Genomic DNA, 15,644 nt, shown 5'->3' with positions numbered 1-15,644 from the left:
TTAAGTTCAGATTTTCAAGTCAAATATAAGATTTTCTCTGGCTGGGTGCGGTGGCTCACGTCTGTAATCCCAACATTTTGGGAGGCCAAGGCCCACGGATCACCTGAGGTCAGGAGTTCAAGACCAGCTTGACCAACATGGTGAAACCCCGTCTCCACCAAAAATACGCGAATTAGCCAGGCGTGGTGGTGGGCGCCTGTAATCCCAGCCACTCGGGAGGCTGAGGCAAGAGAATCACTTGAACTGGGGAGGCGGAGATTGCAGTGAGCCAAGATTGCACCACTGCACTCCAGCCTGGGGGACAAGAGCAAAACTGTCTCAACAAAAAAAAAAAAAAAGATTTTCTTAATATAGGGCCCACCCATGCTGAGGCTCCTAGCTACAGAGGCCTCAGCTTTCTGGATTCAAATGAACGAGAGTAGCTGTGTTTCTTTTGGTGATTAAATAAAGTTTAATTTTAATCAGAGCTCTTTAAGATCTACAATCTGGACAGAAGCTATTAAATATAAACACAATCTAGTAAGTTTCGTCTAGGGGAACAACACAGAGGGATGTGTGTGCATAGTGCGCAGGGGGGACGGACTCCACAGAGGAGGTGCCTCTGGACAGACAGCAAGCCTACAGTCAACCTGAAACCTAAGATGGACCTGCATTCTAAAATGAACCAGTAAAAAGCTAGGCTGTACATTTATGCTTTATACACTTTCTTCCTGTGTATATTTTATTTCATAACAGAAAGCTTCGAGTGAGAGGGAAAAGCAAAGGGTAAGAATGAGTCCCGGTGCCAGCCGCTAACCACGTGGCCACAGGTCTGTCACTCCAACGTCTGGATCCAGTTTCCTCAACTGTGAAACAGGGATAACAATAATAACGACACTGACAAGGTCCCTGGAAGAATCTCGTGACTTAGCCACATGTAAAGTGCTTGAACAAGGGCCCAGGACGGTGTAAACGGTGCCATGATGGCACAATCACCGTCAGGTCGTTTCCAGCATCATCTACTGTGAGCCCACTGGGCTCCCTGCCTTGCCATCCACACGTGCCCCACCTCCCTGCATCCAGTGCCCTATGGCACTTACTGGTGATACCGGCAAATGCTGGGACACCCAAGCTACTCCTGCTGCTTCTACTAAGCCCCTTCCCTGCAGAGCCCGGGCCCACCGCCAGGGTGCACACTGTCCACTGGTTTACCCACACCACCGATGACACCACACTCACCTGTCCTTTCTCCGCTCCCCGAGGGAGGCGGGGTTGACAGCGATTCTGGGCAATGTGGAGGCTGAGGTCTGGGACTGGCTACAAGAGGACAGGGTGTCGATGTTCAGGGGTGACTGCGGAGGAGTGCTGCATTCAGAATGTGACACTGAACCTGCAGAGAGGAGCAGGTAATGCCGTTGTGAACCCCCATCTCACTTCCCCACCAGCCAAGATCAAGAGGCAGCCTATCCCCACTGCATTGCATAGTCTGGAGTTCGATGCTGGGCTCTGCGTTGCCCCCTACCTCCCACATCACCAGGCCTACTGCTGGGTTCAGTGAATTTTTACTGACTGACTGAGATGACTATGAAGTTCTCAGCTAAGCCCAGAGACTCCACCATGAGGAATCAGACTGCAGGAAAAGCAGGACAGATGGGAGTGTCCAGAAGTCCTTACCTCTGTCAGAGCCCACGACAGACCGCGGATATCTTGGTGTTGATGGGATTTTAATGCGTTCCGCCTTGAATTGCAAGTTACTCGAAGAACCTATTGTTCCATATGGGAACAAAACTTCAGGCCTTGTGGTTAAACACCACCCTGTCCTCCCTCTCCACCAGGCTACCAGTCAGGATGATAAACGCAAAGCTGGGCCCTGCTGTTTACTCCCAAGGGAGCCTTGATGTGGAACAGTCAGGAAAAGCAGACGTTTAACATTTATCTCAATAAACTGTGCAGGCACAGACTGCTCCAGAACAGAGGCACACAAGTCTCACTTCCAGCCACGGAACAGCAGCCTAAGTGACACAGCGGCGGCTCCATCTGCTCCCGCAAGATCGCCAAGGGCTACCTCTGTCTGACTCTCCTCTGGGGTTCACTTTCCATACAAAAATGTATGAAGAGCCATATAAAACAGTCCAGAATGAGGCCAACAACCTCAGGGACAGGGAGCAAGGCTCCTAGCTGAGCGATCACCTGAATGACCATAAGGGCCCCACAGAAAGCAGAAGGCGAAAACAATGGCTCTGACAGCAGCATGGGCATCGCTGGCCCGTGAAGGAAGCAGCCCTTCTCAGTAGGGAAATGAGCTCAGTCCCAGAAGGTGACAGGAGCTCGTGTGGGGAGCCCACCCACAGATCTGGACATTAGGATGCAGGCAGAGAAGAAAAGCTTGGCACCCGCGGCAGCACAAAGTCCAAATGGTGCAGTTACCGAGGCGGGCGCTGGAGGGCAGTGAGTTGGACCCGTGGGTGGCTCTCATCTCAGAGTAGTCGCTGCAGGCCCTGTGGCTCAGGTCCAGGCTCAGGCGTCCCTGGTGCTGGACACTGCGTAAAAACAAGAGGTGAGGAGTTCCGGAAGAGAAACAGAAACAGATGTGGCCACTGGGAAGAAACACACAGACCAGCCAAGGCTTCCCAAGCAGGCAGAAGGGAGGCCCAGGAGCCACTGATGATCGGCCAAGGAGAGCCTTCAAGCAGTAGAAAAGGCCACACACATGGGGTGGCCAGTGTCATACCCACTTCAGCCATGGGGTCAGGATTAGGCTCACTAGGAGGAAGTGATAAAAAACAGAGGCTCTGGAACCTGGGTGGGCCCGGGGAGGGGGAACCTATTCTCCCAGGAAGTGGGTAAGGAGGGACAAGATGGGCACAGAGGACTTTGGGGAGGGGACCTATGTGCCTCACTCAGGACAGTGTGCCTAGGAAACTGGACGGCAGAGCAGGGATGGCCCACGTCAGGCTGCCCTGAGGCCAGGCCTCAACAGCATCTTTTTCTGGCTATGCAATGAGATGACATCTCTTCCCTGCTTAAACTCTCCAGTGGTCTCCACTGTCCTTAGAATAAAATCCAAACTTTTTATCACGGCTGCAGGTCCCTGTGACCTCAAACCTCTTCCTGACTCGCTGTCCCTTTGCCAAGCTCCCACCACTGTGCGCGGGTACCCTGGCCTTGGCACTGATGGCCCTTCTCCCTGGAGGCTCCAGTCCAGGTCTTGTGCGGCTGGCCTCTTTCCTCCTTCTGGTCACAGCAGCATCCCCTCTGCCACAGGGCCCTTTCTGACCACCCACTCTAACTTGCCACCCTCTTCCAAGTCACAGCCCAGCCTGTCACCCTGTTTGACCACCTTCATAGCCTCTCGTCACCATCTGATATCACTTCGTTCATTTTTTTTCTGTCTGCCTCCCACATTTGTAAAACCACACCACATGAGCTGGAAGCTAATCTGTTTAGTTCAGCATTGTATTCTCTTATAATTAGGATAGACCAAGGCATGCAGTAGGTGCTCAAAAAAAATCTGTCAAATGAATGAGTAACAGTGGCCTGGAGCCAGCCCACCCTCTTATGAAGTATCCGTTTCCTCATCTTGAAGACAGAGACAGTAACAGGACTTAGCCCATGAGGTTGCTGTTGATTCGGTGAAATGATATTCATAAAGGTCTGGGCACAGTGGCTGGGACATAAGCACTCAAATATCAGTTGCTATCACTATCGTGTCCTTCAGTACCTTTTGAAACCTTGTGCTGATTAATTCAGAAAGCAGCCCTAAGGCTCCCTTTCCTGTGCTGCTCTAGCCAGCCCCTCCCAGTCAGGCAAGGAAGCTTCTCCACCAGTGAGCCTCTTTATGCACCAGTGGTTCCATGTCCAGGCGGGCTTGGGCAGCTGGGGTACAGAGAAGCGTAGGGTGCCTTCACATACCTGGGATGCAAACCCTGGGGGCCAGCATCTCGGGCCGCAGGTGGAGAGCTGCAGGGGCCAACCCTGTGGCTACGCACAGTGTAGATGGGGTTCCGCAGGATGGAGCTCACGGTGGTGCTGGGGGTCAAACTCCGGGGAACAGTGCCTAGAAATGCGCTTGGTGAGAAGAGTCGCCCCAAAGGACCCAGCCAGCCCTAGACTTAAACAAGCCTTTTCCCTGTATCCCAGGACGCAGCCCCAGTCTTTTGGGAAAAGGACTTGGGAGATGAGTTTTAACCATCAATTCACAATGTGTCTGTGGCTCCTGGCCTGTCTCCATCTGTAAAAAGTGGGGAAGTCTCTTTCATGCTTCCTCTTTCCCAGGGGAGAAAGCATTTTGACAAGCTTAGACATGTCATGTCTACAAGACAAACCATCCCAGACAGGGCAGCATTTCCCAGTTCCCTGGACCTCAGGGCTGAAAAGTCATGGCAGCTCTCTGAAATGCTGCCTCCCCTCTCCCTGGAGACTAGGCATCCCGCGTTTACACCGACCCTCAGCCCCAGCCCCTGGCTGGCTGACTCACCCACAGACGGCCTGCTAGGGTATAGCGGGGGGTTGCTATGCCGGCTGGAATGCCCAGGTGAGTAAGGTGCCCACTCCTGGAGCTCCGGGGAGAGTTCTCCACTGGCTGGGACACACTTCTGTTCCTGCAGATTCAAGGGCAAGAGTGTCTGCTAGAAAGAGTGGAGTATGGCTGGGCACTGTGGCTCACACCTGTAATCCCAGCACTTTGGGAGGCCGAGGCAGGCGGATCACCTGAGGTCAGGAGTTTGAGACCATCCTGGCCAACATGGCGAAACCCCATCTTTACTAAAAATACAAAAATTACCTGGGCATGGTAGTGGGTGCCTGTAATCCCAGCTACTTGGGAGGCTGAGGCAGGAGAATCGCTTGAACTCGGGGGGCAGAAGTTGCAGTGAGCCAGGACTGCACCACTGCACTCAGGCCTGGGTAACAGAGCGAGACTCCGTTTTGGAGAAAAAAAGAAAAAACAAACACAAAAACAGTAGAGCGCTTGGGCAGCTCTGCAAGCCAGTTTCTGTCCCAGGAACCAGCTCCTCCCACTGGGGCACAGGAGGGGACAGCTGGAGAGAAGTGTTGCCCATTCATGTTGCCTTACACATCTGCAAGGGAGCAGCTTTACTTCAGAAGAAAACCACAGAGAATGAATCTTTCACATAGAGATCATGTAAAAGGTGAGAATGCACACGTGTATCAGGCACATACAACTCTGTCTGATGTGCAGGCCTGTGGGAAGCTCTCTGTCCCCAGTGAGCAGCGTGGACTGGTGCCTGAGATGCTTTCCACAGTCCCCAGCAATCTCACTCTTCTGGAAACTATGACAGCACACACAATCAGGCCGTCCTGCTGCCCACTCAGCCTCACATGTGCCACCTCATCTCCCTAGCCCTTCAAGGCAAGTCCATGCCCTAGGTTTTATTGTTTAAGTTCAAAAGCTTCTTATTAAAAAAGCAAACCAAATGCTATGCCCAAGAAGATGTTCCCCTCTTGTGTCACACTCCCACTACCACACATTTCCACTCCACTTACCTACCTCCTAGCTGGGCCACTTCCCACTTGAGTCCAACAGCAAAGGCAAAGGTACCAGGCTAAACAGGAGCCTGGAACACTGGTGCAGGGCCACTCAGCAGCCCTCCTTTGGCCAACTGTCCCCCCAGGCCTCCCCCTCCCTGCACCCTGGGGCTCAGCACTACCTCCAGGAACTGAGCAGGAATCACTACTGGAGCAAGCTTAGGCCGAAAACTGGGAGCAGATTTTGGCCGGCGACGCTTCTGCCCCAGCTCGTCCACCTTCTGGGAGGTGAGGTCCTCATCACAGGATTTCTTGGCCGGCAGGTAGGAGGAGTCCCCATCTCCTTCTGGGTAGTAGCTGGAAGCGATGCGGACCCTGGCCTTGCGAGGGGGTGATGCGTGCATGGGCTCCCCGGGGTCCACATCGGGGGGCAGGGCACTTGGGGGACTAGTGGATGGGGAGCTGCCCACCAGAGTGGCCTCTGACTCGGAGCTAGTCTCCAGCCTGTGCTGGAACTTAATGGAGTCGCTCCTTCTGGGAGGTTTTGGGGGTGTCAGAGGCCCTGCCCTCTTGGAGGGCTGGGGAGAGAGAGCAGGCCCAGGACCTGGCAGCAGGTAATCTATTTTGGGGGGTGTCTGGGGGCGTTTGAAAGTGTTAGGGTCAAAGATGGACTTTCTTTGCTTTGGCTTCTTATAAACGGAGAGCTTCTCAGGCGCTGCCGTGGAGCTGAGCACAGCCTTGGGCCAGGTCCCGCCGCTGTTGGAGCCTTCAGAGTCCACCTTGTCCAGGGGGGCCTCCCCAACCCCACAGGGGCCCACCTCTGTCTCAAAGGGCAGCAGTGGCCGCCGGCTACGCACATCCACCAGCCCAAAGCCACGGTCCCCAGAGGCATCTGAGCGGAAGGAGCTCAGGCTACGCTCAGAGGCACTGGGACAGGCCTGGGGGCAGACCTGCAAGGGTCCCCCAGGGAATGGCTTGTGCAGAAAGGAGCTGCTGCCTCCTGGGGGGCCTGGCTCCTTCCTGTCTTCCAGCCTGTCCGTGTAGAAGATGTCTGTCTGCGTGGAGTTATTGTGCTGTATCAAATTCCGTTTGTTATGAGCCTGGACTTCCGGGCCATGGGCTCGAAAACTCAGCATCTTATCGGAGTCTTTGATATTTTCAAAAATGTTCTGGCCACTCCACGAGGAGCTCTGAGGGAACACCTAGGCAGGGATTGCAGAGGAGTGAGAGAGAAAGTGAGATGGCAGGACTTGGAGCTGCCACTGAAAACCGTCCCCACAGGTAAAGCAATGGTCAGGAATGAGCCACCTGCCCCTTAAAAAAGAGACAGGCAGACAGAGACGCACATACACACAAACACATGTGCTTCTTCCTAATGGAGAAGTTTTCTCATGGCCCTGGTCACTCTGAACTCAAAGAAGAGTCAAAGTTTTATTAACTTTGAACACTTTCTGAAATCATCTGGGCCGGGCACGGTGGTTCATGCCTGTAATCCCAGCACTTTGGGAGACCGAGGCAGGCAGGTCATGAGGTCAGGAGTTCAAGACCAGCCTGACCAATATGGTGAAACCCCGTCTCTACTGAAGTTATAAAAATAAGCCAGGCACGGTGGCATGCACCAGTAGTCCCAGCTACTTGGGAGGCTGAGGCAGGAGAATCACTTGAACCCGGGAGATGGAGATTGCAGTGAAGTGAGATCACACCACTGCACTCTAGCCTGGGTGACAGAGCAAGGCTCTGTCTCAAAAAAAAAAAAAAAGGAAATCACCTGCATAATGTCTTGAGTATTTTTTAAAATATTAAACATAAAAGTAAAAATTCATTGTTAAAAATATATCTCTTATGGTACACCCAGACAACGGAATATTAATTAGCACTAAAAAGAACTGAAATGACGTGGAGGAACCTTAAGTGTATATTAGCAAGTGAAGAAGCCACTCTATATACTCTGTGATTCCAACTCTATGGCATTCTGGAAAACACACAAGCCTGGAGGCAGTAAAAGGATCAGTTGTTGCCAGGGGCTTGGATAAATATGGGGAGCATAGGGAATGTTCAGAGCAGTGAAACTACTGTGTATGATATTATAATGGTGGTACATGTCATTACCTGCATCAAAACTCACAGAAAATACACCACCAAGACTGAACCTTAATGTAAACTATGCATTATAGTTAATACTAATGCATCCACATTGGCTCGCTAATTGTAACGCATGTACTAACTACACTAATGCAAAATGCCAAAACTGGGGAAACTTAGGGACAGGAGTGGGGATGGTGGTGGTGGGGTGGTTGAGAGAGTACTAAGAATTCTGTATCAGCCCAACTTTTCCATAAACATAAAACTGTTTCCAAAAAAAAGTCAATTAATTTGAAAAGAGTTAATTTAGAAAATATCTCTTAATAGAAAGTTAGAAAAAATAGGCCCAGCCATTTCATTAAGAGATGTTTTCTAAATTGGGCCTATTTTTTCTAACTTTCTATTATTAAACTTTTCAAATATGTAGAAAAGTATAATAAATGTCCATAAATGTACCATGTAGATTCAACAATATTTCACTAAATTGTCTTTTTGTCTGTATCTATAATGATACTACAGAACATTGGAAAGCAAGTTACGAAGATCATGACATGTCACTTCCCTTCCTTTTTCTCTTTTTTTATTTTTTGAGACGGAGTTTCGCTCTTGTTACCCAGGCTGGAGTACAAATGCATGATCTCAGCTCACTGCAACCTCTACCTCCTGGGTTCAAGCGATTCTCTTGCCTCAGGCTCCTGAGTAGCTGAGATTACAGGAATGCGCCACCACGTCCGGCTATTTTTGTATTTTTAGTAGAGATGGGGTTTCTCCATGTTGGTCAGGCTGGTCTTGAACTCCCGACCTCAGGTGATCCACCTGCCTCCCAAAGTGCTGGGATTACAGGCATGAGCCATCGCGCCCAGCCCCTTCATTTTTGAGACAGGGTCTCACTTTGTCACCCAGGCTGGAGTGCAGTGGCATGATCACGGCTCACTGCCACCTCGACCTCCTGGGCTTTTTGTATTTTCTGTAGAGGCAAGGTCTTGCTGTGTTGCTGGGCTCAAGTGATTCGACTGCCTTGGCCTCCCAAAGTGTTGGGATTACAGACATGAGCCACCATGCCTGGCCATGACACATCACTTCTAACAACTTTAGTTTGTACCTCCCCCAAATAAGGCCATTCTCCTGTATAACAACCCCAGTACCATCATCATACCTAGGAAAATTGGCAACAATTCCTTAAGGCCATCTAATTATCAGGTCCAGATTCAAATGTACCCAACTGTGCCCAACATGGCCTTGATTGCGGTTTTTTGATTGCAGGCCAGCGTCCAGTCAGGGTTCCTGCCCCCACTGCACTCGGTAAATCCCCACCCTGTTCTCAAGGATCCTGTGACCCTGAGGAGTAGCGTGGCTGTGTGGAGTCAGGGCTTTGCCCATACTCCTGACTATGAGAGCGGAGCCATGTCCAGCCCTTACCTTCAGGAGGGACAGGGTCAGGGAGTCCTGGCAGCTCCGCAGCAGAGATTCACATTCATTCAGAGACTTGTTGTCCAGTGCAATGCCATTGATCTAGAGCAGGACAGACGGCACGTCAGGCCACAGGCAGAGCGGCCTCAGGCCTACCAGGTTGGGGTCTCTGCCCACCTAACCTCCTGTGCTAGACAGTCACCAAATGCAAGGTGCCAACGTCAGGAGTTGGCAAAGGATAGAGGTCCTCCTGATGAGGCTCAAGGAGTCCAGCTAAGGGGTTTCTGAGGTAGAGGAACACAAAAGCCTTCACAGCAGGCTGGGGGAGGAACGTGTCCTTCTGGGATCAGAACACCGAGGACCTGGAGGGAACATCTTGGCCTGGCTGTGCCCTGCCACGTGGCACGGGACCTCAGCTCAGAACTTCCCAGCCTCTTGCCTCCACAGAGGAAATGGAAGATAAATGCATGCACGTGGCTCGGGAAAGCAGGGGGACTAAAAACAAGACCATGGATAGGAAAGGCCTTGTAGAGAAAGTACCACATGAAGTGGGGCCCTGTGAGTGTTCACAAAGAACCTCTCAACCCTGCTCCCGGAATCTCTGCCCACATCCCTCACAGCTATGTGCAGACCTTCTTAAGAAGTGTAGGTGCAACAGGTGAATGACTAAACTGTGATACAATGCACTGCTCAGCAATGATAAGGAACGAGCGGCCGGCACACGCAGCCTCTTGGGTGGATCTTGGTGGCATGGTGCGGAATGAAAACAGCCCAGCTCCAAAGATCACATACTATATGATTCCATGTCTGTAACATTCTCAAAAGGACAACATCACAGAGATGGAGAACAAATCAGCTGCCAAGGGCAGGGATGGGAGGGAGCAGGGGGTGTTACTACAAATGGGCAGAGGGAGGGAGACCTCAGTGCTGATGGAACAGCTACGCATCTTCATTATGGTGGTGGTTACACAGAACAACATGTGTTAAACCACAAACAACCACACAGTACCAATGTCAATATGCTAGCTTTGATATTATACTCATGCAATGTGCAACCATGAGGGGAAGCAGGGAGAAGAGTACATAGGACTCCCCTGTACTATCTCTGCAGCTTCCTATGAATCTATAATCATTTCAAAGTCAAGTTTTCTTTTTTTTTTTTTTTTTTGAGATGGAGTCTCGCTCTGTCCCTCAGGCTGAAGTGCAGAGGCATGATCTCGGCTCACTGCAACCTCCGCCTCCCAGGTTCAAGTAATTCTCCTATCTCAGCCTCCCAAGTAACTGGGATTGCAAACGCATGCCTCCATGCCCGGCTAATTTTTTTGTATTTTAGTAGAGACAGGGTTTCACTGTGTTGCCCAGGTTGGTCTTGAACTCCTGAACTCAGGCAATCCACCCACCTCAGTCTCCCAAAGTGCTAGGATTACAGGCGTGAACCACCACGCCTGGCCAAAGTCAAGTTTTCTTTTTAAAATATCTGCAGAGTGATTATCTTGAAGTAGTAAATTAATTTGTGGTTTTTTTCCTTATAACATATCCACATTTAAAAATTTTTCATAATGGCCATATAGCTTTGATACTCTGGCTCCCCCAAAAATTTGAAAAAACATTGGCAAAGATGTGAGGCAATGAGTTCCCCTACACATTGCAGGGAGGACTGAAAAAGCCATGACCTTTTTGGAGCAAAGGGGATAGATCTCACTGGATGTTAAACATTCATGCCCTCTGACCCAGCAAACCCTCACCCCAGGAATGTACCCCAGGGCACACTCCTGGGTCCCTATGAAGTGGCCATGCAGCACGACACAGATGTAAGTAAAGGCAGAGATGCCCAGACTATCCCTCGGGAGGGACTGATCAACAGCTTAGGCTGCTGTCACTAAGGAATGACACGCAGTTATGGAAATAACCAAGGTAGATCTAAAGACGTGAATATAGGCTGGGCATGGTGGTTCACACCTGAAATCCCAGCACTTTGGGAGGCTAAGGGCAGATCATTTGAGGTCAGGAGTTCAAGACCAGCCTGGGCAACATGGTGAAACCCCCATCTCTACCAAAAATACAAAAGAACTAGCAGGGCTTGGTGGCACAGGTCTGTAATCCCAGTTGCTCAGGTGGCTGAGGCAGGAGAATCACTTGGACCTGGGAGGCAGAGGTTGCAGGGAGCCAAGATCATGCCACTGCACTCCAGTCTGGGCAATAGAGTGAGACTATCTCAAACAAAAATAAAAATAAAAAGATATGAATACGGAGGGACCTCCAAGACATGCTGCTAAAATCTGGCTGGGTGTGGTGGCTCACATCTGTAATCCCAGCACTTGGAAAGGCCAAGGCAGGTGGATCACTTGAGGTCAGGAGTTTGAGACCAGCCTGGCCAACATGGCGAAACCCCATCTCTACTAAAAATACAAAAATTAGCTGGGTGTGGTGGCATGTGCCTGTAATCCCAGCTACTTGGGAGGCTGAAGCAGGATAATCACTTGAACCTGAGAGGTGGAGGCTACAGTCAGCCAAGATCACACCATTGGACTCCAGCCTGGGCAACAGAGTGACACTCCATCTTAAAAAATAATAAAAATAATAAAAATAAAACAAAAAGCAAGATGAGCAATTGAGTATATTATAATCCCATAGAGGTTACCCCAACCCCCCAAAAATGTGTGAGATGTACATGTTTTGAAAGTTTCTGGGACATAATATAATAAATTGTTAACAGTGATTGCCATTGGGGTGGGAAGTAGTACACAAGAGGTCTAGCCAGAGGAAGAGTTGTTGTCACTATTTGCCTTTTGTACTATTGGAATTTTGTATGTATGCCATGAAAAAGTGTATGGCATTTTCAGTTTTTAGTTTTTATTTATTAGAGACAGGAGTCTTGCTCTGTCACCCAGGCTAGAGGGCAGTGGTGTGATCTCAGCTCACTGCAACCTCTGCCTCCCAGGTTCAAGTGATTCTCCTGCCTCAGCCTCCCGAGTAGCTGGGATGACAGGCACCCACCACCAAGCCCGGCTAATTTTTGTATTTTTAGTAAAGACAGGGTTTCACCATGTTGCCCAGGCTGGTCCCGAACTCCCGACCTCAGGTGATCCACCCACCTCAGCCTTCCAAAGTGCTGGGATTACAGGAGTGAGCCACTGCGCCCTGCTGGCATTTTCAATTTTAAAAGGTTAGTTAGAAGTATTAAATTTGCATGTCCTATGACTCAGCAATCTCATGGCATTTGTAGCTCAGTCTCAGAGATACCATCAGGTGTCTCCAGAGGGTCTATGCACACAGGTAAAGTTAAATGCAGGACTGTTTGCAATTGCAGACCCTGCAAACAACTTCTATGTCCATCGGGGGAGGGGATAATTTATACTACATATAATCAAACAACAGAATACCATAAGGTGGGTAACATTAGCCAGGCTAGACTTGGAAAGATATCCAAGGTAGGATGCAAATTGCAGATCCCATTATTGTACATAAATAGCAAAACAAAACCAAGAAATCTATCTAGGTATATATAGATTTGTGGGGGCACTTATGTGGGCTGGGTACTTATCTTCCAAATGGGGGCAGGGACAATCTCTAGGAGCAGGATTAAAGGGGGAAGGGACTGCCACTTTTCATTTTACATATTTTTGTATTGCTTGGCTATTTTACAACAAATAGGACTTACTTTGGTAACAAAAAAATTTAAAAATAGGTATTACATTTAGTTTTTTTAAAAAAGGGTCGTGTTTAAAAGTCACAACACAATGATGTCAATTTTTTAAACTGTCCTTGATAAACATTCATGAGAATGTTAAATGTAGAGAACTACATTTAAAATATTAATAAAGCTGGGCGCTGTGGCCCATACCCGTAATCCCAGCACTTTGGGAAGCCAAGGCGGGCAGATCACCTGAGGTAAGGAATTCGAGACCAGCCTGGCCATCATGGTGAAACCCCATCTCTATAAAAGTACAAAAATTAGCCAGGCGTGGTGACACACGCCTGTAATCCCAGCTACTCAGGAGGCTGAGGCAGAAGAATCACCTGAACACAAGAGTCGGAGGTTGCAGTGAGCCAGGATTGCGCCACTGCACTCCAACCTGGGCGACAGAGCAAAACTCCATATCAAAAAAAAAAAAAAAGAAAAGAAAAGAAAAAAAGTTAATAAAGGTTATCTACAGGTGGTACGAAAGCAAGTGGTTCTTATTTCCCTCTTAGGCCTTTGGAGGTTGCAGTGAGCTGGGATTGCATCACTGTACTCCAGCCTGAGCGACAGAGAGAGATGGAGAAAGGTCATCTACACATGGTAGCAACGCAATTGATTCTTATTTCCCTCCTAGACCTTTTATTTCCTAATTTTCTACAGTAAATAGAAATATACCATCAAGAAACCTATGTTTAAATGTTCACATAGTACAATGCCCAGAACAAGGAAAATATAAAATCTTTGCTCATTACTTCTTGCTCAAACCTCCCAAATGTAATCTGTCTATGCACAGCAGATGACCCTGGCTCCAGCCTTGAGACTTACCGCAACAATCCTGTCTCCCACAGCAAGGGACCCTTCTTTGGCGGCAGGGCTTCCGGGCAGCACGGCAGCAGCATACACTCCATTCTCCAGACTGATGCCGCTGTCTGCAAGCCACAGGAGGTCACTGGGTAGCCCCTGGCCTCGCTGCCCAGCCCCGGTCACCCTACCTCATCTTTGTTACCATCTTCCCACAAAAGAGGATGTCAGCAGGCTGCACCCTCTCTACCCCTGCACCCTGCCCCAGTCCCACCAATTGGGGGCTCAGTTACATCTGCCCTTACATCTGCCCAGGTAAATCAAACACTCAGAAAGCAAGACTCAGGGCCCAGACGACCTCCTGCCAGGAAAGCACATGGGCTACATTTAAATGTCATCGGCCCCTCATCCCTGTGAATGAGGTACTCTAAGGGGCACCCCTGGCACCTGTCCACAAAAAAGGGCCCCAGCCACCTGAGGCACTCTGCCATGTCCACAGGCCCACTACCTTTCTGTCCACTGAGGTTGATGTGCAGCGGCGTAACCACCTTCCCACCCAGGGACTTCCTCCGCCGCACGACCATGTTGATGGCCCCCTCCCCGTTGAGGAGCGCCTTGATGGCCTGCTTCTTGTCCTTGTTGATGAGGTCCACATCGTTGATTCTCAGCAGCCAGTCATTGACCCTGAGAAGGGGCACAGCCAGTTCAGCACCCACACAGGCTGTGGGACCAGCGGTTAGCCGCCCACCACTACCATTCAGGGGGCTGACTGCCAAGGAGTGGGTGCCTCACATACACGTTCAGAAAATTTCCTCTTGCAGGAGTGCACATTGGTAAAATTTGCAGATGCTGAGGTTAGACAGCCTGGGTTTAAATCCTGGCCCTACCACTTGTTGTACCCTAAGTTGTACCCTATCATACAACTTACTAGTTGTATGATCCAGCCCCTCCAGGCCTCAATGTCCTCATATGTAAAATGGGGGCAATAATCACGCCTACCTTGTAGGGTTGTAAAGACTAATCAATTAATTTCTATAAAGTATTTAAACCAGTACTCAGCAGTCAGCCAGCACTGTAATAGTGTTAGCTATTTTATCATCATGACTATTTCCCTGAATGAGCATGCCATGTACGTCCTGGGCTCTCACACATACCCCCTGAGCACTTTCCCACCCAAAGGAGCAAAAGACAGCACTTGGTAACTAAAGAATAATCAGATTCAGAGGCAACTGAGAAGCACTGTTTCTTTTTGGAGCAGTATTAGCTGCTGAGACTGCAGGCCTTGGACAGATCTCAGGCTGGGAAATGTTCACCTAAGTGCTACCTGGCTCTCTTCGGGTCCTCCGCACTGGGGAGAAGGGCCCCACCTTACCTCCAGGGCCTGGGCCTCAACTCTTACCTTAAGCGCCCATCAGCAATGCTTCCTTTATCCACTTTAGTGACAAATATGCCACAGTCCCCCGGGAAACAAGGCTCATTCACACCTTCTGCCATATCAAACCCCAGTGCCTTCAAGTCAATATCCTCCTGCAAAAACAGCAGCAACAGCAACGCATTTCACAAAGCAGTGACAGAAACATTTGGCTCTTAAGCCCCTGAGCTGCTCACTCCAATGTGGGGGACTGTCCCTTCACCTCATCTGATGAGACACTCCATCCCCAGGATGGAAACCTATGAGTACCTGCAACCTGCCCCTTCTGGCCACTGCAGACAGACATCCCTGTCAGCGTCCCCCCAGGACCCTGCCCTTCCCCGGCTGCAACCCAGCCTGGACAGCTGCCGGGAAAGGATGCCGTCACACTCCTGGGAGGAAAAGGAGAACCTCCAAACTTGTTGAAACTGGGAGATACTGCAAGAGGGTCACCTTCTCCTCCCTCATCCATCAGAGAAGGAGAGAAGAACCATCAGAGGCAGCTTACCGTCTCCCTCTCAAACTCTACAACTTCCGTTTCCCACTCCATGGAATCCGTGTCAATGGCCGAGTCGTGGGAGCTGTGGGCCATCAGCTGCCGGAACCGGGCCTCCTTTTCCAACTGGGATTCCATCTGTTCCCTGTGAAGAGAGAGAGCCATGGTGAAAGCCCCTTGGGAGGTGAAACATCCCACCGCGTAACAGCTCTGAACCTCATGAGGCAGGCAGTTCGTGAGAGCTAAAACAGGTTCCTTTCCCCGCTGTTTCCCAATAACTCGGAGAGTCAGGTCAA

General features: G+C 50.0%; 1 protein-coding gene across 2 annotated transcripts in view; it reads right to left on the bottom strand.

Annotated features, from left to right (window-relative positions):
• DLG5 (discs large MAGUK scaffold protein 5) overlaps positions 1 to 15,644 on the bottom strand; it is a 134,321-nt gene that overhangs the window by 24,362 nt on the left and 94,315 nt on the right. For both annotated transcript variants that reach the window (XM_028826435.2, XM_015147183.3), the window contains exons 10-20: positions 15,361 to 15,493; positions 14,841 to 14,968; positions 13,950 to 14,125; positions 13,466 to 13,569; positions 8,968 to 9,060; positions 5,649 to 6,668; positions 4,457 to 4,580; positions 3,892 to 4,036; positions 2,407 to 2,519; positions 1,654 to 1,743; positions 1,219 to 1,369 (exon numbers count right to left, since the gene is read on the bottom strand). In XM_028826435.2, coding sequence (XP_028682268.1) covers positions 1,219 to 1,369; positions 1,654 to 1,743; positions 2,407 to 2,519; positions 3,892 to 4,036; positions 4,457 to 4,580; positions 5,649 to 6,668; positions 8,968 to 9,060; positions 13,466 to 13,569; positions 13,950 to 14,125; positions 14,841 to 14,968; positions 15,361 to 15,493 — 2,277 coding nt within the window. The remainder of the gene's footprint in view (positions 1 to 1,218; positions 1,370 to 1,653; positions 1,744 to 2,406; positions 2,520 to 3,891; positions 4,037 to 4,456; positions 4,581 to 5,648; positions 6,669 to 8,967; positions 9,061 to 13,465; positions 13,570 to 13,949; positions 14,126 to 14,840; positions 14,969 to 15,360; positions 15,494 to 15,644) is intronic.

Source organism: Macaca mulatta, chromosome 9 (assembly GCF_049350105.2).
Source record: "Macaca mulatta isolate MMU2019108-1 chromosome 9, T2T-MMU8v2.0, whole genome shotgun sequence".
In the NCBI taxonomy this organism is placed as follows: Eukaryota; Metazoa; Chordata; class Mammalia; order Primates; family Cercopithecidae; genus Macaca; species Macaca mulatta.
The sequence above is the reverse complement of the archived record's forward strand: the minus strand, read 5'-3'. Positions and strand labels throughout refer to the sequence as shown.